We start from the raw sequence: 26,515 nt of genomic DNA, 5'->3' as shown, positions 1-26,515 counted from the left end.
AGAAGATTAGAGAAGCAGCGTGGCTCAGTGGAAAGAGCCCGGGCTTTGGAGTCAGAGGTCATGGGTTCAAATCCCGGCTCTGCCAATTGCCGGCTGTGTGACTTTGGGCAAGTCACTTCACTTCTCTGGGCCTCAGTTCCCTCATCTGTCAAAGGGGGATGAAGACTGTGAGCCCCCCATGCGACAATCTAATCACCTTGTAACCTCCCCAGCACTTAGAAAAGTGCTTTGCACATAGTAAGTGCTTAATAAATGCCGTCATTATTATTATTATTTGGAGTCAGAGGTCAGGGGTTCAAATCCCGGCTCCGCCAATTGCCAGCTGGGTGACTTTGGGCAAGTCACTTCACTTCTCTGGGCCTCAGTTCCCTCATCTGTCAAAGGGGCATGAAGACTGTGAGCCCCACGTGGGACAGTCTGATCACCTTGTAACCTCCCCAGCCCTTAGAAAAGTGCTTTGCACATAGTAAGCGCTTAATAAATGCCGTCATTATTATTATTATTTGGAGTCAGAGGTCATGGGTTCAAATCCCGGCTCCGCCAACTGCCAGCTGTGTGACTTTGGGCAAGTCACTTCACTTCTCTGGGCCTCAGTTCCCTCATCTGTCAAAGGGGCATGAAGACTGTGAGCCCCACGTGGGACAGCCTGATCACCTTGTAACCTCCCCAGCATTTAGAAAAGTGCTTTGCACTTAGTAAGCGCTTAATAAATGCCGTCATTATTATTATTATTTGGAGTCAGAGGTCAGGGGTTCAAATCCCGGCTCTGCCAATTGCCAGCTGTGTGACTTTGGGCAAGTCACTTCACTTCTCTGGACCTCAGTTCCCTCATATGGAAAATGGGGATGAAGACTGTCAGCCCCCCGTGGGACAACCTGATCACCTTGTAACCTCCCCAGCGCTTAGAAAAGTGCTTTGCACATAGTAAGCGCTTAATAAATGCCATCATTATTATTATTATTTGGAGTAAGAGGTCATGGGTTCAAATCCCGGCTCTGCCAATTGCCAGCTGTGTGACTTTGGGCGAGTCACTTCACTTCTCTGGACCTCAATTCCCTCCTCTGGAAAATGGGGATGAAGACTGTGAGCCCCCCGTGGGACAACCTGATCACCTTGTAACCTCCCCAGCGCTTAGAACAGTGAACAGTGCTTTGCACATAGTAAGCACTTCACAAATGCCATTATAAGTGCTTAGTCCACTGCTCTGCACACAGTAAGCGCTCAATAAATACGACTGATGAAAGGGGGTGGAAAGTCTCGAGTTTCCCCGGGACCTTCCAAATGTTCTTGTCCATCGCTCTGTCCCTCCACTGCTCCCCTTTTAGACTGTGAGCCCACTGTTGGGTAGGGACTGTCTCTATGTGTTGCCAATTTGTACTTCCCAAGTGCTTAGTACAGTGCTCTGCACATAGTAAGCGCTCAATAAATACGATTGATTGATTGATTGCTCCATCCGTCCCCCTGTCCCTTCATCCGTCTCCCCCTTTTAGACCGTGAGCCCACTGTTGGGTAGGGACCGTCTCTAGATGTTGCCAACTTGGACTTCCCAAGCGCTTGGCACAGTGCTCCGCACACAGTAAGCGCTCAATAAATACGATTGATTGATGGATTGATCGATTAAGCGCCCAGGACGGGGGCAAGCGGAGCCCGCTCGACAACAGCGGTACCGGCCGCGAGCTCACCAACCTTCGGGGCCCTTCTGTTTCCGCTCCACTTCTCGGCGATATTCCTCCAGTTCCCGGTCGGTGAGTTTGTTGAAGGGATTCGGGCCCGTTGTGCTCACGATGACTTTGGGCTGGTACTCCTTCTCGATGATGGCCTTGGACGCAGTCACCAGCTCTCCCTGGGGAGAAGAAAACCAAAAAAAAAAAAAATAATAATAATAATCATCATCGCAGGTCTACCACAAAAACCGCTATTTACTTAGGGTCGTTTTTATCCCTGCTAAAGGTTGAGGCAGCAAGCAGGAAAAGAACAACCAAAAAAACCAAAAAACCCCCCAAAAAGCAAAACAAAAAAAGCCCCTCAAAACCCCAATCATTCAGATTAGTAAAAAATGAACCCGTGAGGTGCCGCCTTTGCTTTCCTTTAGGACGAACAGCATTCTCGGTTTGGGAAGCTTTAGAAAGACTGCACAGTGCTTTGCACATAGTAAGCGCTTAATAAATGCCATCATTAGAAAGACCGGTCAATTGGTTAGACTTTGAGCCCTTTTCGACTGTGAGCCCACTGTTGGGTAGGGACCGTCTCTATATGTTGCCAACTTGGACTTCCCAAGCGCTTAGTACAGTGCTATGCACACAGTAAGTGCTCAGTAAATACGATTGATGATGATGGTCAAAAGTCAACTGGACACTTAATAATAGTAATAATAATAATGATGGCATTTGTGAAGCGCTTACTATGTGCAGAGCACTGTTCTAAGCGCTGGGGGGGATACAAGGTGATCAGGTTGCCCCTCGTGGGGCTCACAATCAATCCCCATTTTACAGATGAGGTAACTGAGGCTCAGAGAAGTGAAGTGACTTGCCCAAGGTCACACAGCCGTCCTGTGGTGGAGTCGGGATTCGGACCCATGACCTCTGACTCCAAAGCCCGTGCTCTTTTCACTGAGCCACGCGGCTTCTCATCATTCATTCAATCATATTTATTGAGCGCTTACTGTGTGCAGAGCACTGTACTAAGCGCTTGGGAAGGACAAGTTGGCAACATATAGAGACGGTCCCTACCCAACAGTGGGCTCACAGCCTAGAAGATGGAAGCAAAGGACAAGTTTCAATCAATCAATCGTATTTACTGAGCGCTTACTGTGTGCAGAGCACTGTACTAAGTGCTTGGGAAGGACAAGTTGGCAACATATAGAGACGGTCCCTACCCAACACCGGGCTCACAGTCTAGAAGATGGAACCAAAGGAAAAGTTTCAATCAATCAATTGTATTTACTGAGCGCTTACTGTGTGCAGAGCACTGTACTAAGCGCTTGGGAAGGACAAGTTGGCAACATAGAGAGACTGTCCCTACCCAACAGCAGGCTCACAGTCTAGAAGATGGAAGCAAAGGAAAAGTTTCAATCAATCGTATTTATTGAGCGCTTACTGTGTGCAGAGCACTGTGCTGAGCGCTTCAGACATAAGAGACTCCCAAGATTGGGGAGGATTTATGGTCAACGTTCCCTTGAGCAAAGAGAAATTAGCTTTACCTCTCCAGTCAAAAACGAGAATCCAATTTCTTCGAATGTCGGACGGAGAGAAGACTTGCTCTCCCGCTATATCGCTACCGTTAGTGGGTTTTGTTCTCTGTCTCCCCCTTTTAGACCGTGAGCCCACTGTTGGGTAGGGACCGTCTCTAGATGTTGCCAACTTGGACATCCCCAGCGCTTAGTCCAGTGCTCTGCACACAGTAAGCGCTCAATAAATACGATTGATTGAGGAATGCACCGAGATTTGGTTCCATCCAGAAAAGGATGGAGTTGGGCTTGGACGGCTACGTGACCGGTTTAAGCCCTCTCCCAGAAGACTCTTTTTGGAAAAGAAAAGTTGGTCACTCTTTATCTTTGTCCAGAAACGCTCTGGGCCTGTTACTCCCCTCCTCAAAAATCTGCAGTGGCTACCAATCAATCTGCGCATCAGGCAGCAACTCCTCCCCCTGGGCTTCCAGGCTGTCCATCCATCCATCCCCTGGCCCCCTCCTCCCTCCCCTCCCTTCTGTCCTTCTCCATCGCAGCCCGCACCCTCCGCTCCTCTGCCACCGCTAATCTCCTCCCCGGGCCTCGTTCTCGCCCGTCCCGCCGTCGACCCCCGGTCCACGTCCTCCCCCTGGCCTGGAATGCCCTCCCTCTGCCCATCCGCCAAGCTAGCTCTCTTCCTCCCTTCAAGGCCCTACTGAGAGCTCACCTCCTCCAGGAGGCCTTCCCACACTGAGCCCCTTCCTTTCTCTCCCCCTTGTCCCCCTCTCCATCTGCCCCATCTTACCTCCTTCCCTTCCCCACAGCACCTGTCTATATGTTATATATGTTTGTACATATTTATTACTCTATTTATTTATTTATTTTACTTGTACATATCTATTCTATTTATTTTATTTTGTTAGTATGTTTGGTTTTGTCTCCCCCTTTTAGACTGTGAGCTCCTTCCTCTCCCCCTCGTCCCCCTCTCCATCCACCCCATCTTACCTCCTTCCCTTCCCCACAGCACCTGTATATATGTATACATGTTTGTACATATTTTTTACTCTATTTATTTATTTTACTTGTACATATCTATTCTATTTATTTTATTTTGTTAGTATGTTTGGTTTTGTCTCCCCCTTTTAGACTGTGAGCTCCTTCCTCTCCCCCTCGTCCCCCTCTCCATCCGCCCCACCTTACCTCCTTCCCTTCCCCACAGCACCTGTATATATGGATACATGTTTGTACGTATTTTTTACTCTATTTATTTATTTTACTTGTACATATCTATTCTATTTATTTTATTTTGTTAGTACGTTTGGTTTTGTCTCCCCCTTCTAGACGGTGAGCCCGCTGTTGGGTAGGGACTGTCTCTATATGTTGCCAATTTGGACTTCCCAAGCGCTTAGTACAGTGCTCTGCACACAGTAAGTGCTCAATAAATACGATTGATGATGATGATGATGATAAGAGGGTACTTGGTGGGGAGGGAATACTGGGGGGAAACCAAAAATGGTGCTCTCCACGTCTCGGGCAGCGCCGACAGCCAGTGGAAATCTGAGCTTCAAAGCCCTACTGAGAGCTCACCTCTTCCAGGAGGCCTTCCCAGACTGAGCCCCCTTTTTCCTCTCCTCCTCCCCATTCCCCCCGCCTTACCTCCTTCCCCTCCCCACAGCACTCGTATATATGTTTGGACAGATTTATTGCTCCATTTTACTTATACATATTTACTCTTCTATTTATTTTGTTCATGATGTGCATCTAGCTTTACTTCTATTTATTCTGCTGACTTGACGCCTGTCCACATGCTTTGTTTTGTTCTCTGTCTCCCCCTTCTAGACTGTAAGCCCACTGTTGGGTAGGGACTGTCTCTAGATGTTGCCGACTTGTACTTCCCAAGCGCTTAGTACAGTGCTCTGCACACAGTAAACACTCAATAAATATGATTGAATGAATGTAGGTATAATTCTATTTATTCTAACGGTTTTGACACCTGTCTACATGTTTTGTTTTGTTGTCCGTCTCCCCCTTCTAGACTGTGAGCCTGGTGTTGGGTAGGGACCGTCTCTAGATGTTGCTGACTTGTACTTCCCAAGCACTCAGTACAGTGCTCTGCACACAGTAAACGCTCAATAAATATGATTGAATGAATATAGGTAGAATTCTATTTATTCTGACGGTTTTGACACCTGTCTACATGTTTTGTTTTGTTGTCCGTCTCCCCCTTCTAGACTGTGAGCCCGTTGGTGGGTAGGGACCGGCTCTATATGTTGCCGACTTGGACTTCCCAAGTGCTTAGTACAGTGCTCTGCACACAGTAAGCGCTCAATAAATACGATTGAATGAATGAATACAGGCATAATTCTATTTAATAATAATAATAATAATGATGGCATTTATTAAGCGCTTACTTTGTGCAAAGCACTGTTCTAAGCGCTGGGGAGGTTACAAGGTGATCAGGTTGTCCCACGGGGGGCTCACAGTCTTCATCCCCATTTTACAGATGAGGTAACTGAGGCACAGAGAAGTTAAGTGACTTGCCCAAAGTCACACAGCTGACAGTTGGTGGAGCTGGGATTTGAACCCATGACCTCTGACTCCAAAGCCCGGGCTCTTTCCATTGAGCCACTGTCTACATGTTTTGTTTTGTTGTCCGTCTCCCCCTTCTAGACTGTGAGCCCGTTGTTGGGTAGGGACTGTCTCTAGATGTTGCCCACTTGTACTTCCCAAGCCTTTAGTACAGTGCTCTGCACACAGTAAGCGCTCAATAAATACGATTGAATGAGTGAAGGAATGAATGAGCTAGCGCTGAGCTACTTCCTAATTTTGGTGTCGCTGCTCTGTTGCTTCCTACAAGGAAAGGGAGGTCAGCACTCCTGAGCAATAATAACTGGCAAAAAATTCCCCCTTCTAGACTGTGAGCCCGCTGTTGGGTAGGGACCGTCTCTATATGTTGCCAACTTGTATTCATTCATTCACTCATTCAATCGTATTTATTGAGCGCTTACTGTGTGCAGAGCACTGTACTAAGCGCTTGGGAAGTCCAAGATGGCAACATCTAGAGATGGTCCCTACCCAACAGTGGGCTCACAGTCTGGAAGGGGGAGACAGACAACAAAACAAAACATATTAAGAAAATAAAATAGAATAAATATGTACAAATAAAATAAATACTTGTACTTCCCAAGTGCTTAGTACAGTGCTCTGCACACAGTAAGCGCTCAATAAATTCACTCATTCATTCAATCGTATTTATTGGGCGCTTACTGTGTGCAGAGTACTGTACTAAGCGTTTGGGAAGTACAAGTTGGCAACATCTAGAGACGGTCCCTACCCAACGGTGGGCTCACAGTCTGGAAGGGGGAGACGGAGAACAAAATAAAACATATTAACAAAATAGAATAAATATGTACAAATAAAATAAATACTTGTACTTCCCAAGCACTTAGTACAGTGCTCTGCACACAGTAAGCGCTCATGAAATTCAGTCATTCACTCAATCGTATTTATTGAGCGCTTGCTGTGTGCAGAGTACTGTATTAAGCGCTTGGGAAGTCCAAGTTGGCAACATCTAGAGACGGTCCCTACCCAACAGTGGGCTCACAGTCTGGAAGGGGGAGATGGGGAACAAGACAAAACATATTAACAAAATAAAATAAATAGAATATGTACAAGTAAAATCAATCAATCATATCTATTGAGCACTTACTGTGTGCAGAGCACTGTACTAAGCGCTTGGGAAGTCCAAGTTGGCAACACATAGAGACGGTCCCTACCCAACAGTGGGCTCTACCCTATTTATTTTATTTGTGCATATTTATTCTATTTATTTTATTAGTATGTTTGGTTTTGTTCTCTGTCTCCCCCTTCTAGACTGTGAGCCCACTGTTGGGTAGGGACCGTCTCTATGTGTTGCCAACTTGGACTTCCCAAGCGCTTAGTACAGGGCTCTGCACACAGTAAGCGCTCAATAAATACGATTGATTGATTGAAAGAAGGATACATAAATAGAGTAATAAATCCGTACAAACATATATACATATATACAGGTGCTGTGGGGAAGGGAAGGGGGTAAGGCGATTGAATGAAAGAATGAACGACTAAAAAAAGTCATCGCAAGGCGGGGTGTCAGAAAAAACGACTGAAGCACCCGCGGGGTATTTTGAATCATCATCATCAATCGTATTTACTGAGCGCTTACTATGTGCAGAGCACTTGAATACTTCAAGTGAGCTGTTTCGACGAAGTTTGAGGGATGTTGAAGCCCTTTTGGGTGCTCTGCCTATACCGCTCGTACGCGTAGCCTAGAAGGAGCCATTCCGAATCAACTGCATGCATCTGGAGGAGAGGCTCATGGAAATAATAATAATAATAATAAGGATGGTATTTGATAATAATAATAATGGCATTTATTAAGCGCTTACTATGTGCAAAGCACTGTTCTAAGCGTTGGGGTAGATACAAGATAATAATAATAATAATAATGGCATTTATTAAGCGCTTACTATGTGCAAAGTACTGTTCTAAGAGCTGGGGAAGATACAAGATAATAATAATGGCATTTATTAAGCGCTTACTATGTGCAAAGTACTGTTCTAAGAGCTGGGGAAGATACAAGATAATAATAATGGCATTTATTAAGCGCTTACTATGTGCAAAGTACTGTTCTAGGCGCTGGGGTAGATACAAGATAATAATGGCATTTCTTAAGTGCTTACTATGTGCAAAGTACTGTTCTAAGCGCTGGGGTAGATACAAGATAATAATAATGGCATTTATTAAGCGCTTACTATGTGCAAAGTACTGTTCCAAAAAGCTGGGGAGGTTACAAGGTGATCAGGCTGTCCCACCGGGGGCTCACGGTTTTAATCTCCATTTTCCAGAGGAGGGAACTGAGGCCCAGAGAATAATAATAATAATAATGATGATGATGGTATTTGTTAAGCGCTTCCTATGTGCAAAGCACTGTTCTAAGCGCTGGGGAGGTTACAAGGTGATCAGGGTGTCCCACCGGGGGCTCACAGTCTCAATCCTCATTTTCCAGATGAGGGAATTGAGGCCCAGAGAATAATAATAATAATGATGATGGTATTTGTTAAGCGCTTACTATGTGCAAAGCACTGTTCTAAGCGCTGGGGAGGTTACAAGGTGATCAGGGTGTCCCACTGTCACAGTTTTAATCTCCATTTTCCAGATGAGGGAACTGAGGCCCAGAATATAATAATAATAATGATGATGTTTTTGTTAAGCGCTTACTATGTGCAAAGCACTGTTCTAAGCGCTGGGGAGGTTACAAGGTGATCAAGTTGTCCCATGGGGGGGCTCACAGTTTCAATCCCCATTTTCCAGATGAGGGAATTGAGGCCCAGAGAATAATAATAATAATAATAATGATAATAATAATAATAATGGTATTTGTTAAGTGCTTACTATGTGCAAAGCACTGTTCTAAGCGCTGGGGAGCTTACAAGGTGATCAAGTTGTCCCATGGGGGGGCTCACAGTTTCAATCCCCATTTTACAGATGAGGTCATTGAGGCCCAGAGAAGTTCAGTGACTTGCCCAAAGTTACACAGCTGACAGTTGGTGGAGGCGGGATTTGAACCCATGACCTCTGACTCCAAAGCCCGGGCTCTTTCCGCTGAGCCACGCTGCTTCTAAAGTCACCCAGTTGACAGTTGGTGGAGCGGGATTTGAACCCACGACCTCTGACTCGGAAGCCCGGGCTCTTTCCACTGAGCCGAGCTGCCAGGGCTTCCCTCGCCTTTCCCCGGCACTGCGCTCGGGGGTCTGAAGTTCCGACCTTCCTTTTCACTGACGTGAACATGGATGAGGAGGGATTGAGGAGCAGCGTGGCTCAGTGGAAAGAGCCCGGGCTTTGGAGTCCGAGGTCGTGGGTTCCAATCCCGGCTCCGCCAATTGTCAGCTGGGTGACTTTGGGCAAGTCACTTCACTTGTCTGGGCCTCAGTTCCCTCATCTGTAAAATGGGGATGAAGACTGTGAGCCCCCCGTGGGACACCCTGATCACCTTGTAACCTCCCCAGTGCTTAGAACCGTGCTTTGCACATAGTAAGCGCTTAATAAATGCCATCATTATTATTATTATTACAATCCCTGCATTATGGGACTGGCTGCGTGTAGTTTTCTGTTTGTTTGTTTGTTTTTTCCATTTTTAAGAGCCAGACACTTTACTAAGCACTGGGATAAGAGCTATAAATTTGATTGTATCCACCCCGGCACTTAGTACAGTGCCTGGCACATAGTAAGCACTTAAAAATACCCTAATTATTACTGTTATATAGGCTCATCAGCGTGGACACAGTCCCTGTTCCACATGGGGCTCGCAATATTCACCCACATAATAATAATAATAATGGCATTTATTAAGCGCTTACTATGTGCAGAGCACTGTTCTAAGCGCTGGGGAGGATACAAGGCGATCAAGTTGTCCCACAGGGGGCTCACATCTTAAGCCCCATTTTACAGATGAGGTAGCTGAGGCCCAGAGAAGTGAAGTGACTTGCCCGAAGCCGCACAGCTGACAATTAGCGGAGCTGGGATTTGAACCCAGGACCTCTGACTCCAAAGCCCGGGCTTTTTCCACTGAGCCACGCTGCTTCCACTACTACCATTACTACTACGTTTTCAGGCCCAACGTTCGGAGGAGCAGCGTGAAAGAGCCCGGGTTTTGGAGTCGGAGGTCATGGGTTCAAATCCCGGCTCCGCCAACGGTCGGCTGTGTGACTTTGGGCAGGTCACTTACCTCCTCTGTGCCTCACTTACCTCGTGTGTAAAATGGGGATTAAAACCGTGAGCCCCCCGTGGGACAACCTGATCACCTTGGAACCCCCCGGGCTCTTTCCGCTGAGCCACGCTGCTTCTGAAGACAACCAACTGGACTCCATGGGGGCGCTTCCAAATGTCTGGGCTGGGAAGTAAATGATTTCAATCAATCATCATCATCATCATCATCAATCATATTTATTGAGCGCTTACTGCGTGCGGAGCACTGTACTAAGCGCTTGGGAAGCACAAGTTGGCAACATAGAGAGACAGTCCCTACCCAACAGTGGGCTCACAGTCTAAAAGGGGGAGACAGAGAACAAAACCAAACATACTAATAAAATAAAATAAATAGAATAGATATGTACAAGTAAAATAGAGTAATAAATATGTACAAACAATCAATCAATCAATCGTACTGATTGATTTTATACCCTGGGGCGAGAACCAAGCAGGGCACCCCACAAAAGGCAGTCAAAATTGACCCGGAGGTCCAAGGAAACTTTTTTCCCTCTCCCCCTCGTCCCCCTCTCCATCCCCCTCATCTTACCTCCTTCCCTTCCCCACAGCACCTGTATATATATATATATATATGTTGTACATATTTATTACTCCATTTATTTTACTTGTACATATCTATTCTATTTATTTTATTTTGTTACGACGTTTGGTTTGGTTCTCTGTCTCCCCCTTTTAGACTGTGAGCCCGCTGTGGGGTAGGGACCGTCTCTATATGTTGCCAACTTGGACTTCCAAGCGCTTAGTCCAGTGCTCTGCACACAGTAAGCGCTCAATAAATACAATTGATTGATTGATTGATTGATTGGTTCCTTTCCAGGGTGGGGAGAAGGGAGACTTCTCCCGTAGAAACATTTCAAAACGACCCCCCTCTGTTCCAAAAGACCCCCCGGTTCTACCGATGCCAGCAGAGGCACCCCACCTACGCGGTCAAGTGATGGAATTAAAATGAATTTCCATCAGGCAGAATTTACAAAGCTACTGAGGTCTAGTTTGGCCGGGGGAAAAAAGGTTGTGATGCTATTTTACTTGTACGTATCTATTCTATTTATTTTATTTTGTCAATATGTTTGGTTTGGTTCTCTGTCTCCCCCTTCTAGACTGTGAGCCCACTGTTGGGTAGGGACCGTCTCTATATGTTGCCAACTTGGACTTCCCAAGCACTTAGTACAGTGCTCTGCACACAGTAAGCGCTCAATAAATACGATTGATTGATTGATTTTCTTGACCAGGGTCAAAGCTTTGTTTTCCAAAACTGTTGGTAGCAAACCTGATTACCTCGTATCATCCCCCCACCCCCCAGGGCTTGGAGCTGTGCTTTGCACATGGTAAGCACTTAACAAATGCCATCATCATCATCATTATTATTATTATTAATAAATACGAATGAATTAATTCGATTTGTTCTGACGACTTTGACACCTGTCTACATGTTTTGTTTTGTCGTCTGTCTCCCCCTTCTAGGCTGTGAGCCCGTGGTTGGGTAGGGACCGTCTCTATATGTTGCCGACTTGCACTTCCCAAGCGCTTAGTACAGTGCCCTGCACACAGAAAGCGCTCACTAAAAATGAACGAATGAGTGAATGCCCAAAGTCACATGGCTGACAACTGGCGGAACTTGAACCCATGACCTCAGACTCGGCTGAATGAGTGAATGCTCTTTGACAGATAACAGAAGGAAAATATTAATCTTGCCAACCAGGGGTGGTCTGAGCCTCCTTAGCTGATCCGCCGGGCCAAGGTGGAGGTCAGTGAACACCTCCCAAGCGCTTAGTACAGTGTACAGTTTAACAAATGCCATCATCATCATCATCTGATGATGATGATGATTTTGAGGGGTATTTTACTACATGCCAGGTGCTGTAGGGGGTAGATAGGCTAGGATAGGTAGATAGATACCTGTATATATGTTTGTACATATTTAGTACTCTATTTATTTTACTTGTACATATTTATTCTATTTATTTTATTTGGTTTATATGTTTTGTTTTATATATTTTATATGTTTTATCTTTTATTTGGTTTATTTTACTTGTACATATTTATTCTACTTATTTTATTTGATTTATATGTTTTGTTTTGTTCTCTGTCTCCCCCTTCTAGACTGTGAGCCCGCTCTTGGGTAGGCACCGTATCTAGATGTTGCCAACATGTACTTCCCAAGTGCTTAGTACAGTGCTCTGCACACAGTAAGCGCTCAATAAATACGATTGAATGAATGAATGAATGAATGAATGAATGAATGAACTGGCTTAAGCCGGGAAGGGCCCGAAAAACCCGGGAAGGGACGGAGGGCGCTCGTTCTCTGGCGAGCCCACAGCTGCAGAAATCAATCAATCAATCAATCAATCAATTGCATTTATTGAGCGCTTACTGTGTGCAGAGCACTGTACTAAGCGCTTGGGAAGTACAAGTCGGCAACACATAGAGACGGTCCTACCCAACAGTGGGCTCACAGTCTAGAAGGGGGAGACAGACAACAAAACCAAACATACTAACAAAATAAAATAAATAGATATGTACAAGTAAGATAAACACAGTAATAAATATGTACAAACATATATACATATATACAAATCAATCGTATTTATTGAGTGAAAGACCCTTGAAGGATCTCTTCGGGGCTCTCCATCCCCCGTTGTCCCCCGCTGACCTGCCGCGTTAAGCAGAGGTGATGCCCAGTTGAAGGAATGCACCATTGGCTTCATGCGCTCAAAGAGGTCCATGTCATCAATCAATTAATCAATCAATCGTATTTATTGAGCGCTTACTGTGTGCAGAGCACTGTACTAAGCGCTTGGAAAGTCCAAGTTGGCAACATCTAGAGATGGTCCCTACCCAACAGCGGGCTCACAGGCTAGAAGGGGGAGACAGAGAACAAAACCAAACATATTGACAAAATGAAATAAATAGAATAGATATGTACAAGTAAAATAAATAGAGTAATAAACATGTACAATCATAAATACATATATACAGGTGCTGTGGGGAAGGGAAGGAGGCAAGATGGGGGGGATGGAGAGGGGGACGAGGAGGAGAGGAAGGAAGGGGCTCAGTCTGGGAAGGCCTCCTGGAGGAGGTGAGCTCTCAGTAGTGCCTTGAAGGAGCCCGGGACTTGTCCCCGGTTCCCAACTCCGCCGCTTGCCTGTGCTGTGTGACCTTGGGCGGGTCACCTAGCTTGTTTATGCCTCAGTTTCCCCATCTATAAAATGGGGGACGAGATACCGATTCACCCCTTCCTCTTGGACTGGGAGCCCCGTGTGGGACAGAGACCGCGTCCGATCTGCGAACCCTGTATCTACTGACGCCGGTGCTTAGCACAGTGCTTGGCACAGAGTGAGCACTTAAGAAACCCCATCATTGTACAAAGGTCAGGCTCTAACTTTGGCATTTTTCTACCTGTGGGGAGTCTTCCCCATCTTCTGTTTTTGCTTTGATACTAAGTGAATCCAGGAGCGTGAAAAGTCATCCGGTGCATTGCACATAGTAAGCGCTTAATCAATCAATTGCATTTATTGAGCGCTTACTGTGTGCAGAGCACTGTACTAAGCGCTTGGGAAGTACAAGTTGGCAACATATAGAGACAGTCCCTACCCAACAGTGGGCTAAATGCCACTATTATTATTATTATTATTACCCTCCACTGGTCAACGTATGTTTCTTGGTGACTGATTTTTAGACCCTCCCTTAAAGCACCGTGGTCTCCAGGGCCCAGGAAAGGTGCAGTCCACAGTCCTGCTTTTTGAAACCTCCCTCTTCTACTATTCCCCGTAACCACCCTGTATCTACCCCAGCGCTTCGAACAGTGCTCACCACATAGTAAGCGCTTAACAAATACCGCAATTATTATTCCAACGGGCACCCTCAATCATAACCGCAACACAGAACTTCAAATTGTCTCAGAGGGGTCTCTTATACACAGTCCTACCTGCGTCCTCCAAGAGCTAAAACAAGAAAAACGAAGAGGGGGAGGAGGAAGAGGAGGAGATGTGCACACGGAAGACTCCCCCGGGGCCTGGATAAAAACAAGAATCCCGTCCAGACTCGACGGCGAAAGAATGACCGTGGTCATCGACACCTTACTGGGCTTCCCAAGGCAGTGGATGCCAAGGTAGAAAGACAAACGCTCATTTCTCGACGGCGTTCGTTTCGGAGAGGAGGACGGCGGCCCGAGGGCCACCACGCCGGCCTCCTCCGCTCCCTCGTGTCTGCGGAGCCGGGACTCGCGCGCGGACGACGGGTTGTTTGAAAGTTGAGACGGCTTAAAACCAAAAACGTGCACCAACCCCAAACCCCCGCGTGCAGAGCTTTCATCGCTACCAACGGCGGGCAGATCTAAAAACACCCTCCCTCCCAAGTCGGACGGCAACGCGGGGAGCGCGGCCCCACGGTGCCGTCTACTCCGTTTCGCCGGGAATTTTCAGATCCGCCTAAGGCCGGTGTGAAAACTCGGAAGAAAGAGGGCGGCGGGGGTGGGTTGGGGGGGAGAGGAAGCACAGCGAGAAGTCAAAGCTGAACGATACAGCATGGACAGGCAGGGAGTTAATGGCGTGGCCGAGTAAGTACCTTTCTAACTGAGAGAGATTTAGCGGGACTAAAGGCCTGCTCTGTGAGATCGAGCCCTTCAATAGTTTCCGTACAGTCAGAGAGGGGAGCGTCCTGCAACGGTAAACTGAGTAAACAGAGCAAACCAAGCCCGGGCTTTGAACAGAGAGACCAAGAGCATCACAGTGCCAGGCTACGGCCATGCAGCGGAGACGCTCCTGGACGCCAGACGACGACGGACGACACGGGGCATGCGGGGGAATACCGTTCCTAGAGAGTGATATATGATGCGCGGGGCCCAGATATTCGCTAAAATGCAGACAGCGCGACAGAGGAATGGATCCTCAATTCATCAGAATCTCTGGAGACTTACGGTCTTCTGTCGTAAAGACTATCCGTCGCGGTAGCAAAGGGTGCCGCTCCTCATCATCGCTCAGTGAGAAAACTGCTCTTAAATTTGCAGTATCATCATCTTCAATCGTATTTATTGAGCGCTTACTATGTGCAGAGCACTGTACTAAGCGCTTGGGAAATACAAATTGGCAACACACAGAGCAGTAGCTTGCCCGCTGACAACTAACGGCTTCTATTCAGGCAGGCACTGGTTTTCGTCAACTCGCCCCGTAGCCACTCACAGGCTCATCAGCATCATCAATCGTATTTATTGAGCGCTTACTGTGTGCAGAGCACACAGGCTCGTATTTTAGGGGGCGCGGAAAACACACCGGGAAGCCCATTCGGGTTTCATCTTCCCCTCGCCTACTTGAACTCATGCATTCATTACATATTCTGCAGACATGCTCAAGCTCCACAGCCGCAGCCTCTTTAGGAAAGCACGCTGGCGTCACCGCGGACACTTTTTCGTTCATTCGTTCAATCGCATTTACTGAGCGCTTACTGGGTGCGGAGCACTGTCCTAAGCGCTCGGGAAGTCCAAGTCGGCAACATATAGGGACAGTCCCTACCCAACAACGGGCTCACAGGCTAGAAGAGGGAGACAGACAACAAAACACTTACGAGAGCGCTCGGTAAATAGGACGATCTGACGGATTTATGACAGCGTTCAGTACACGGGCTGATTTTAGGGATTTATGAGACCGCTCGGTAAATGGGCTGATTTTAAAAAGTTACGAAAGCGCTCAGTCATTACGGTTTTAGGGATTTACGAGCGCTCAGTTGATAGGACGATGTGACAGATTTCCGCAAGCGGTCAGTAAACAGGAGGATCTGACGGATTTAGGTGCGCTCAGTAAATAGCTGACTTAGATTTACGAAAGCGCTCAGGAAATGGGCTGATCTTAAGGAGTTCAGTCATGATGGTTTCTCAGCGCTTACAACAATGCTCAGCACCCAGTAAGCGTTTAACAAACACCACCGTTGACAAGTTGCCGAAAGCGCGCAGTAAATCATCATCATCATCAATCGTATTTATTGAGCGCTTACTATGTGCAGAGCACCGGACTAAGCGCTTGGGAAGTACAAATTGGCAACACATAGAGACAGTCCCTACCCAACAGTGGGCTCACAGTCTAAAAGCAAATGGGAGGATCTGATGGATTTAGGGACACTCAGTAAATAGGCTGACTTCATTCGATCGTCAAAGCCGCGATTTGACGGGTTTCCGAGCGCGCTCAGTAAATGGACCGATTTTAAGGAGTTACGAAAGCACTCAGCAAGAGACCGTGGGGCACTTACCTCCGGGGCGCTCATCCTTCCGGGGAAGCAACCGTTTCAAATGACATTAGCACAGTTCGGCCGGGCACGCGTTTAATGCGGGAGAAGCTCGGAGCTTTTCTCACCTGTACGAGGCTCCTGTCCATTACGACCCCACAGAGAACCTGGGATTGGGGGCCGGCAGTTTTAATATCCTGCAAGTTCTGCTCGCGGATCTGCGAAGGGGAGGGAGAACGGATCAGCGTGAACGGCGGGAAGAGATGGAAACTTTCAGGGCTGACATTTTTGGGTTGTTTTAGAGCAGCTATGACTCAGGAAGGCTCCTGTCTCCCTCCCTTCCACCTTTCCTCCCCCAATTCTCCACCCTCCTCCACGCACCCCGTTCACATGATCATATCTAATAATAATAATGGTGTTTGTTAAGCGCTTACTACGTGCCAAGCACTGTTCTAAGCGCTGGGGAGGTTACGAGGTGATCAGGTTGTCCCGTGGTTTTAATCCCCATTTTACAGATGGGGTAACTGAGGCCCAGAGCAGTGACTTGATCGAAGTCACACAGCTGACACAGACGGCAGAAGAATCTAGTCCAGGAAGTCAGGAAGAACGTAGTAATGATTATTAAATTTAATCCCGCTTTCAAACCCCAACCCCCCCCACCCTACCCACATTCATTCATTCGATCGTATTTATTGAGCGCTTACTGTGTGCAGAGAATTGTACTAAGTGCTTGGGAAGTACAAGTTGGCAACGTATAGAGACGATCCCTACCCAACAGTTATTATTATTATTATTCCCCCTCGTCCCCCTCTCCATCCCCAGTCTTACCTCCTTCCCTTCCCCACAGCACCTGTATATATGTTTGTGCAGATTTATTACACTATTTATTTATTTTACTTGTACATATCTAGTCTATATATTTTATTTTGCTAATATGTTTGGCTTTGTTCCCTGTCTCCCCCTTCTAGACTGTGAGCCCACTGTTGGGTAGGGACCGTCTCTAATATGTCTCCAACTTGTACTTCCCAAGCACTTAGTACAGTGCTCTGCACACAGTAAGCGCTCAATAAATACGATTGATTGATTCCCCTTCGTCCCCCTCTCCCTCCCCCCGTCTCACCTCCTTTCCTTCCCCACAGCACCTGTATATATGTTTGTACAGATTTATTACTCTATTTATTTATTTATTTTACTTGTACATATCTAGTCTATATGTTTTATTTTGTTAATATGTTTGGTTTTGTTCTCTGTCTCCCCCTTCTAGACTGTGAGCCCGCTGCTGGGTAGGGACCGTCTCTAAATGGTGCCAACTTGGACTTCCCAAGCGCTTAGTACAGTGCTCTGCATACAGTAAGCGCTCAATAAATATGATTGATTGATTAGAAGCACCTGTATGTTTGTACATATTCATTACCCTACTTTACTTGTACATATTTACTATTCTGTTTATTTTATTTTGTTAGTATGTTTTGTTTTGTTGTCTGTCTCCCCCTTCTAGACTGTGAGCCCGCTGCTGGGTAGGGACCGCCTCTACGTGTTGCCAACTTGGACTTCCCAAGCGCTTAGTACAGTGCTCTGCACACAGTAAGCGCTCAATAAATACGACTGAATGAATGAATGAATGAACCACAGATTGAGAATTTCGCCTTTTCTATCCCTTACTGACACAACCACGGCCGGACAGAGAAACCACCGTGAGAATCATGGACTATCCATTTCTCGTTCCATCTTTCCCTTCTGCGCCTCCCGGCAGGTGGCTAGCTACTTGGTGGACTCCATCGGGAAAAACAGAGTCGCTGGGATGCTTCCTTCCCAGCTCCGCTAGAGGAGGATCGGGTCAAAAATGGAGGCACTGATGAACAATAAAACCCACGACCACATTAAGAAACATTCTGCGCTCCGGACAATAACCCATCATCATCAGTCGTGTTTATTGAGCGCTTACTATGTGCAGAGCACTGTATCCTTCCCAAGGACTTCTAAACGGAATGGAAAAATATAAAACGTTAACTTGATACACAGCAAGAATCAAGCTAGAGGGCAAGCACCTGGATGGGAGGGCCCAGGGCTTCTGCTTCTGTTGTGTACCCTCCCAGGCGCTTAGTACGGTCCTTTACAACCCAACTGGCGCTCACTACGCACCATGGCTACCGCAAGGGCAACTGTTCTCTGTCTCCCCCTTCTTCTCCGTCTCCCCCTTCTAGACCGTGAGCCCACTGTGGGGTAGAGACCGTCTTTATATGTTGCCAACTTGTACTTCCCAAGCGCTTAGTACAGTGCTCCACACACAGTAAGCGCTCAATAAATACAATTGAATGAATGAATGCCTTCCCAGACTGAGCCCTTTCCGTCCTCTCCCCCTCTCCATCCTCCCCATCTTACCTCCTTCCCTTCCCCACAGCACCTGTATATATGTATATATGTTTGTACATATTTATTACTCTATTTATTTATTTTACTTGTACATATCTATTCTATTTATTTTACTTTGTTAGTATGTTTGGTTTTGTTCTCTGTCTCCCCCTTTTAGACTGTGAGCCCACTGTTGGGTAGGGACTGTCTCTATATGTTGCCAACTTGGACTTCCCAAGCGCTTAGTACAGTGCTCCGCACACAGTAAGCGCTCAATAAATACGATTGATTGATTGACTGATTGATGAATGGGGAGGCGCGTGAAGCCCTATCCGATCCTTGCTGAATTAAAAACAGAAATAAACCTCGCCCGACCTTATCTAGTAGCACCGGGGTGAATGAGAGGAAACGTTTCTTGGAGAAATCAACGGATCATCATCATCATCAATCGTATTTATTGAGCACTTACTGTGTGCAGAGCACTGTACTAAGCGCTTGGGAAGTACAAAGCTAGCTCTCTTCCTCCCTTCAAGGCCCTGCTGAGAGCTCACCTCCTCCAGGAGGCCTTCCCAGACTGAGCCCCTTCCTTCTTCTCACCCTCGTCCCCCTCTCCATCCCCCCCATTTTACCTCCCTTCCCCACGGCACCTGTATATATGTATATATGTTTGTACATATTTATTACTCTATTTATTTATTTTACTTGTACATATCTATTCTATTTATTTTATTTTGTTAGTATGTTTGGTTTTGTTCTCTGTCTCCCCCTTTTAGACTGTGAGCCCACTGTTGGGTAGGGACTGTCTCTATACGTTGCCAACTTGGACTTCCCAAGCGCTTAGTACAGTGCTCTGCACACAGTAAGCGCTCAATAAATACGATTGATTGATTGATTGATTGACTGATGAATGGGGAGGCGCGTGAAGCTCTGTCTGATCCTTGCTGAATTAAAAACAGAAATAAACCTCGCCCAACCTTATCTAGTAGCACCGGGGTGAATGAGAGGAAACGTTTTCTTGGAGAAATCAACGGATCATCATCATCATCATCAATCGTATTTATTGAGCGCTTACTGTGTGCAGAGCACTGTACTAAGCACTTGGGAAGTACAAAGCTAGCTCTCTTCCTCCCTTCAAGGCCCTGCTGAGAGCTCACCTCCCCCAGGAGGCCTTCCCAGACTGAGCCCCTTCCTTCTTCTCCCCCTCGTCCCCCTCTCCATTCCCCCCATTTTACCTCCTTCCCTTCCCCACAGCACCTGTATATATGTATATATGTTTGTACATATTTATTACTCTATTTATTTATTTATTTATTTTACTTGTACATATCTATTCTATTTATTTTGTTAGTATGTTTGGTTTTGTTCTCTGTCTCCCCCTTTTAGACTGTGAGCTCACTGTTGGGTAGGGACTGTCTCTATGTGTTGCCAATTTGTACTTCCCAAGCGCTTGGTACAGTGCTCTGCACATAGTAAGCGTTCAATAAATACGATTGATTGATTGACTGATTGATGAATGGGGAGGCGCGTGAAGCTCTGTCCGATCCTTGCTGAATTAAAAACAGAAATAAACCTCGCCCGACCTTATCTAGTAGCACCGGGGTGAATGAGAGGAAACGTTTCTTGGAGAAATCAACGGATCATCATCATCATCAATCGTATTTATTGAGCACTTACTGTGTGCAGAGCACTGTACTAAGCGCTTGGGAAGTACAAAGCTAGCTCTCTTCCTCCCTTCAAGGCCCTGCTGAGAGCTCACCTCCCCCAGGAGGCCTTCCCAGACTGAGCCCCTTCCTTCTTCTCCCCCTCGTCCCCCTCTCCATTCCCCCCATTTTACCTCCTTCCCTTCCCCACAGCACCTGTATATATGTATATATGTTTGTACATATTTATTACTCTATTTATTTATTTATTTATTTTACTTGTACATATCTATTCTATTTATTTTGTTAGTATGTTTGGTTTTGTTCTCTGTCTCCCCCTTTTAGACTGTGAGCTCACTGTTGGGTAGGGACTGTCTCTCTATGTTGCCAATTTGTACTTCCCAAGCGCTTAGTACAGTGCTCCGCACATAGTAAGCGCTCAATAAATACGATTGATGATGATGATGATACAAATTGGCAACATATAGAGACAGTCCCTACCCAACAGTGGGCTCACAGTCTAAAAGGGATCCCAAAGTAACCACTTGAAATCACCCTCGGGCCCCAAGTCCGGGGTAGGGGAAAACTCCTGGCCGCGGATACCCACCTTGTTTCTCATTTCCTGGACTTCTTTGGGATTCGTGTTCAGTGGGACAAACAGGTTAGGGACGGCCGAGGTGGAGCTTCTGGGTCCACCCTCTTTAGTCCACTGGAATATCAAGAAGAGTCGAAGGGTCAGGATTGCTCATAACGGCGAGGAACAACCAGAATCACAAATCTCCACCACACCTGGTCATGCGCAGCACGGGACACGGAGGGAAGTGAACCAACGAAGGCCCTCCGTTCCTCCGCTCCCAACCCCCTCGGAGAGACGGACCACCGTCTCCACGGCTCCCGGGGTCAAGGTTGTGACGCCGCCAAAATTGCGGTGGGAAAAACCGGTCTGATCCCCCAGCGAAGACTTTGATCGACAGCCTGATTGGATACGGGTTTCTCTGGCGAGAGCTTGCGGAGCGAGGGAGAGAGGGAGGTCGATCGTTGATTCACCGCTCCGATACCCAAAAGACGCCAAAGCAAACTCAAAGCATAAGATGACGGGAGTGTGGTAAGCAATGGGATGGGACTAACCGGGGGCGGGAAGGGGGAGGATGAATGAATGATTTTTGAAGTGCGAGCCAAGAGTGGGCATCACCAAAGTATGGCAGAGTTAAAAGTAGCTACGGCGTCGGAGTGTTCTTTTTGTACAAATATTTCACCGCAAGAAAATTGCCGGATGAAGATTTATACAGCAGCTTCCCAGGGGGAGCGGTTTGGTGATGTCGAATGCTTTGGATAACCGGAGAGGCTAAAAGGTTTTTTTTTACAAAAATATCCCAAACAGAAACTTGAAGAGCTTCAGGAGTTCTTGGAAGAAGGTTGTTTTCTAGTTTCAGTGCCCCTTGGATGTGGAGGCTTTTCTGCTCCCACGAATCGTTTCGTGTCTTGGATATTCAAGCAGCGTATGTTTTTTTTTTTTTTTGGTTAAATCTCTTGCTCATTCTTTAACGTAAAAAATGCACTGAACGTTAAAACAAGCCAGTCTGGGGGAGCAAAAGCGGTGCTTTTCCGGGTATTTTCAGGAGACGAGAGGATAGCCATAAACCGTAAAACTTTAAAGAAAGCAACGAAATTCGTAAAATGCCTTGCCGCCGGAAAGGAAAATATGGAATGAACATGGAGCTGTGCAATACTCACTGATGATTATCTTCTCAGATAAATATAATCCAGCTACTTATTAAAGATCATTTGAGTCAAAACATTTATACCACAACCTTGGCAGACTAAAACTGCTTTTTTTTTTTAAAAAAAAAATCAAGAACAAGGATTACAATGTAAGCATATACCTGGAACATTGAGTTTTATATCGCCTCGGGGCAAAAGAAAAATAACACCAATCGCGGGTGGAGGTTTTCCTTTCCTATTTAGGCCAATTACAGCTTTTGGGAGCATCGAGGGCTTGGTTTTCAAGTTGATGACAAACTGAAAACTGCTTTGGGGTCGGAGGGGACGGGGGGTCCTTAGACCGTGAACATGTACATATTTATAAATTTATGTACACATCTACAAATGGTATATTTTATAAATTATTTATTTGTACTAACGCTCGGCTCCCCCTCTAGACTGTAAGTTCGTCGTGGGCAGGGAAGGTGTCTACCAACTCTGCTGTACGGTAATCTCCCAACAGTGCTCGGCACACAGTAAGTGCTCAATAAATACCATCGATTGAGTGATTGACAAAAAAAAATCATAATGATGGTGTTTGTTAAGCGCTTACTCTGTGCAAAGCCCTGTTCGAAGCGCTGGGGAGGCTACAAGGTGATCAGGTTGTCCCACGGGGGGGCTCCCAGTCCTCATCCCCATTTTACAGACGAGGTCCCTGAGGCCCAGAGAAGTGGCGTGACTTACCCCAAGTCACACAGCTGACAGGTGGCAGAGCCGGGATTTCGTCATCACCACCATCAATCGCATTTATTGAGCGCTTGCTGTGTGCGGAGCACTGTACTAAGCGCTTGGGAAGTACAAGTTGGCAACACACAGAGACAGTCCCTACCCAACAGTGGGCTCACAGTCTAAAAGGGCGATTTGAACCCGTGACCTCCGACTCCAAAGCCCGGGCTCTTTCCGCCGAGCCACGCCGCTTCTCAAAACGCCACTGACTGACGGACGTCAGGGCCCGTCTTCCTTTTGGAAGAGTTCCTAACAGAATTTTCGTTTTTTCCTTCGACAAGTCAAACCAAGTACGAGAAAAGGAAAATAGAAGGACCCCCGCCAGCCGAGCAGCACGCGCACACGCGCAGGGAACCTCCGCTCTGTTTTCTTCAGGGCTTTCTAGACGCGACTACGCGTTGCCTTAAGGAGACGGCTACTCCCCGAGAGACAGCCCTGAAAGGGAAAGGCACCGAGGGCCCGTCTACGGAACCGTGAGCTCTCTTTCTCAATCTGTAAAGCAAAGCAGACGTTAGGAAGAGAGCGGAGGGGCGAGCTCCGCCGCCCCGCCGACCCGCTCTTCGAGATCGAGGAAGCCCCGCTGGGAGCGGTCGGTTTTCCGTCATGCACGGGCCCGTTCTCGGCTTCGCTCCCCCTAAGCCGCCCGAGGAGCGCGCAGCTGTTAATTTTCCCTGCGTTCTTGGCATGCGGCGGGAGTGCTGGCAGGCCCCCAACGGGGGACGGGATGCCGCCCATCCTGTCCGTCCCCAGCCAAGAGGGGCAGGAATGCGGGATGGCGGGGAGGACGGGGCTGGAGGGGGTGCCCGAGCCATCGGAAATGGGAAAAAACGGGCGCTGGGAACTTGGCGGGGCGGGAAAGGGCGACGAGGGGGTGGAAGCATTCCCGAGAGCTAATGGCCGGCGATGTGGGAGAGAGACCGGTCCAGGGAGGTCTCCTCACGGCGGCGGCTGCTGCCGTGGCTTCCCTCCTCCTCCTCCTCCCCTTCGGCCCCGTCCCTCCCGGCACCTGAGACCCGTTTCCTCTCCCCGCCCCGGGGAACCACCCGAGGAACTGTTCGGCTGGGGCGCCGGGAGCCCGTGGACGCCTCGACTTTCGAACGGATAGCTCTCCGGGCGAATCGGAGCTTCGAGGCGGCGGCGGCGACAGAAAAGGGTGCCCCGGTTGCGGGAGCTGCCGGGTAGCGCCCGCCGATGGCCCGAGCTGCACTTTAGTCATGCCTCACGCCCAGCCGGACCCGGAATGGAGACTTTTGCACTTATGGCCGTCTACTTCCATGCAACAGTTCATGCACGGGGGCCTGGCCCGGGTGTCTTTGGAGGCTTTGGGACACGGGGAAGGGAGGAAAACCAGAGGAGAGGGAAGCCAAGCTGAGAAAACCCACCCCGTGTCGCGATCAAACTGCTTAAGAGACCCCAAAATCCTTAAAGAGGGCTGACGCGCTTGGCCACATCGGCACTCGGTATGACGGAGCCGCCGTCTCGGGATTATTTATTTTTTTTAAGTTGTTAGGCGCTTTCTACATACCAGGCACTGTAGTAAGCGCTGGGGTAGATAGGTGCTAATTAGGTTGGACGCAGTCCGCGTCTCCCCATTTTACTGATGAGGCAACGGAGGCCCAGAGACGCTAAGGGATCTCGCCCGACGTCACACGGCCGACAAGTGGCAGGCTCCCCGACTCCTCTGACTCCCGGGATCGGGTTCTTTCCACGAGGCCACGCGGCTTCCCATGTACTTCCCAAGCGCTTAGCCCAGTGCTCTGCGCAAACTAAGCGCTCAATAAATACAACTGATTGATCGATTCCTTCCTCGGCTCCGTTTCCCGATACCCGGGAGCGGCTCGGATTTAACCGAAGCCTCTGGCCAGAGGCGAGACGCATCTAAGTTCGAGTGGAGCCGCTCTGCACAAACTAAGCGCTCAGTAAATACGACTGATCGATCGATTCCTCCCTCGGCTCCGTTTCCCGATACCCGGGAGCGGCTCGGATTTAACCGAAGCCTCCGGCCGGAAGGGAGACGCATTTAAGTTCGGGTGGAGCCGCTCTGCGCAAACTAAGCCCTCAATAAATACGACTGATTGATCGATTCCTCCCTTGGCTCCGTTTCCCGATACCCGGGAGCGGCTCGGATTTAACCGAAGCCTCCGGCCAGAGGGGAGACGCATTTAAGTTCGAGTGGAGCCGCTCTGCACAAACTAAGCGCTCAATAAATACGACTGATTGATCGATTCCTCCCTCGGCTCCGTTTCCCGAGACCCGGGAGCGGCTCGGATTTAACCGAAGCCTCCGGCCAGAGGGGAGATGCATTTAAGTTCGAGTGGAGCCGCTCTGCGCAAACTAAGCGCTCAATAAATACGACTGATCGATCGATTCCTCCCTCGGCTCCGTTTCCCGAGACCCGGGAGTGGCTCGGATTTAACCGAAGCCTCCGGCCAGAGGGGAGACGCGTTTAAGTTCGAGTGGAGCCGCTCTGCACAAACTAAGCGCTCAATAAATATGACTGATCGATCGATTCCTCCCTCGGCTCCGTTTCCCGAGACCCGGGAGCGGCTCGAATTTAACTGAAGCCTCCGGCCAGAGGGGAGACACATTTAAGTTCGAGTGGATCCGCTCTGCACAAACTAAGCGCTCAATAAATACGACTGATCGATCGATTCCTCCCTCGGCTCCGTTTCCCGATACCCGGGAGCGGCTCGGATTGAACCGAAGCCTCCGGCCAGAGGGGAGACGCGTTTAAGTTCGAGTGGAGCCGCTCTGTGCAAACTAAGCGCTCAGTAAATACGACTGATCGATCGATTCCTCCCTCGGCTCCGTTTCCCGATACCCGGGAGCAGCTCGGATTTAACCGAAGCCTCCGGCCGGAAGGGAGACGCATTTAAGTTCGGGTGGAGCCGCTCTGCGCAAACTAAGCCCTCAATAAATACGACTGATTGATCGATTCCTCCCTTGGCTCCGTTTCCCGATACCCGGGAGCGGCTCGGATTTAACCGAAGCCTCCGGCCAGAGGGGAGACGCATTTAAGTTCGAGTGGAGCCGCTCTGCGCAAACTAAGCGCTCAATAAATACGACTGATCGATCGATTCCTCCCTCGGCTCTGTTTCCCGAGACCCGGGAGCGGCTCGGATTTAACCGAAGCCTCCGGCCAGAGGGGAGACGCATTTAAGTTCGAGTGGAGCCGCTCTGCACAAACTAAGCGCTCAATAAATACGACTGATTGATCGATTCCTCCCTCGGCTCCGTTTCCCGAGACCCGGGAGCGGCTCGGATTGAACCGAAGCCTCCGGCCAGAGGGGAGACGCATTTAAGTTCGAGTGGAGCCGCTCTGCGCAAACTAAGCGCTCAATAAATACGACTGATCGATCGATTCCTCCCTCGGCTCCGTTTCCCGATACCCGGGAGCGGCTCGGATTGAACCGAAGCCTCCGGCCAGAGGGGAGACGCGTTTAAGTTCGAGTGGAGCCGCTCTGTGCAAACTAAGCGCTCAGTAAATACGACTGATCGATCGATTCCTCCCTCGGCTCCGTTTCCCGATACCCGGGAGCAGCTCGGATTGAACCGAAGCCTCCGGCCGGAAGGGAGACGCATTTAAGTTCGGGTGGAGCCGCTCTGCGCAAACTAAGCCCTCAATAAATACGACTGATTGATCGATTCCTCCCTTGGCTCCGTTTCCCGATACCCGGGAGCGGCTCGGATTGAACCGAAGCCTCCGGCCAGAGGGGAGATGCGTTTAAGTTCGAGTGGAGCCGCTCTGCGCAAACTAAGCGCTCAATAAATACGACTGATCGATCGATTCCTCCCTCGGCTCCGTTTCCCGAGACCCGGGAGCGGCTCGGATTGAACCGAAGCCTCCGGCCAG

General features: G+C 48.3%; 1 protein-coding gene across 9 annotated transcripts in view; it reads right to left on the bottom strand.

Moving 5' to 3' along the window:
• Nucleotides 1–26,515, bottom strand: part of ADD1 (adducin 1) — a 146,440-nt gene that overhangs the window by 19,376 nt on the left and 100,549 nt on the right. For 5 of the 9 annotated variants that reach the window (XM_038744570.1, XM_038744573.1, XM_038744572.1 and 2 more), the window contains exons 11-14: nucleotides 20,783–20,884; nucleotides 16,312–16,401; nucleotides 14,534–14,626; nucleotides 1,687–1,843 (exon numbers count right to left, since the gene is read on the bottom strand). In XM_038744570.1, coding sequence (XP_038600498.1) covers nucleotides 1,687–1,843; nucleotides 14,534–14,626; nucleotides 16,312–16,401; nucleotides 20,783–20,884 — 442 coding nt within the window. The remainder of the gene's footprint in view (nucleotides 1–1,686; nucleotides 1,844–14,533; nucleotides 14,627–16,311; nucleotides 16,402–20,782; nucleotides 20,885–26,515) is intronic. The other 4 variants (XM_038744571.1, XM_038744575.1, XM_038744574.1 and 1 more) reach the window with 1 other exon arrangement.

Source organism: Tachyglossus aculeatus, chromosome 4, assembly GCF_015852505.1.
Source record: "Tachyglossus aculeatus isolate mTacAcu1 chromosome 4, mTacAcu1.pri, whole genome shotgun sequence".
Taxonomy (NCBI): domain Eukaryota; kingdom Metazoa; phylum Chordata; class Mammalia; order Monotremata; family Tachyglossidae; genus Tachyglossus; species Tachyglossus aculeatus.
Note: the sequence above shows the minus strand (reverse complement) of the source record. Positions and strands in the feature narration are given on the sequence as shown.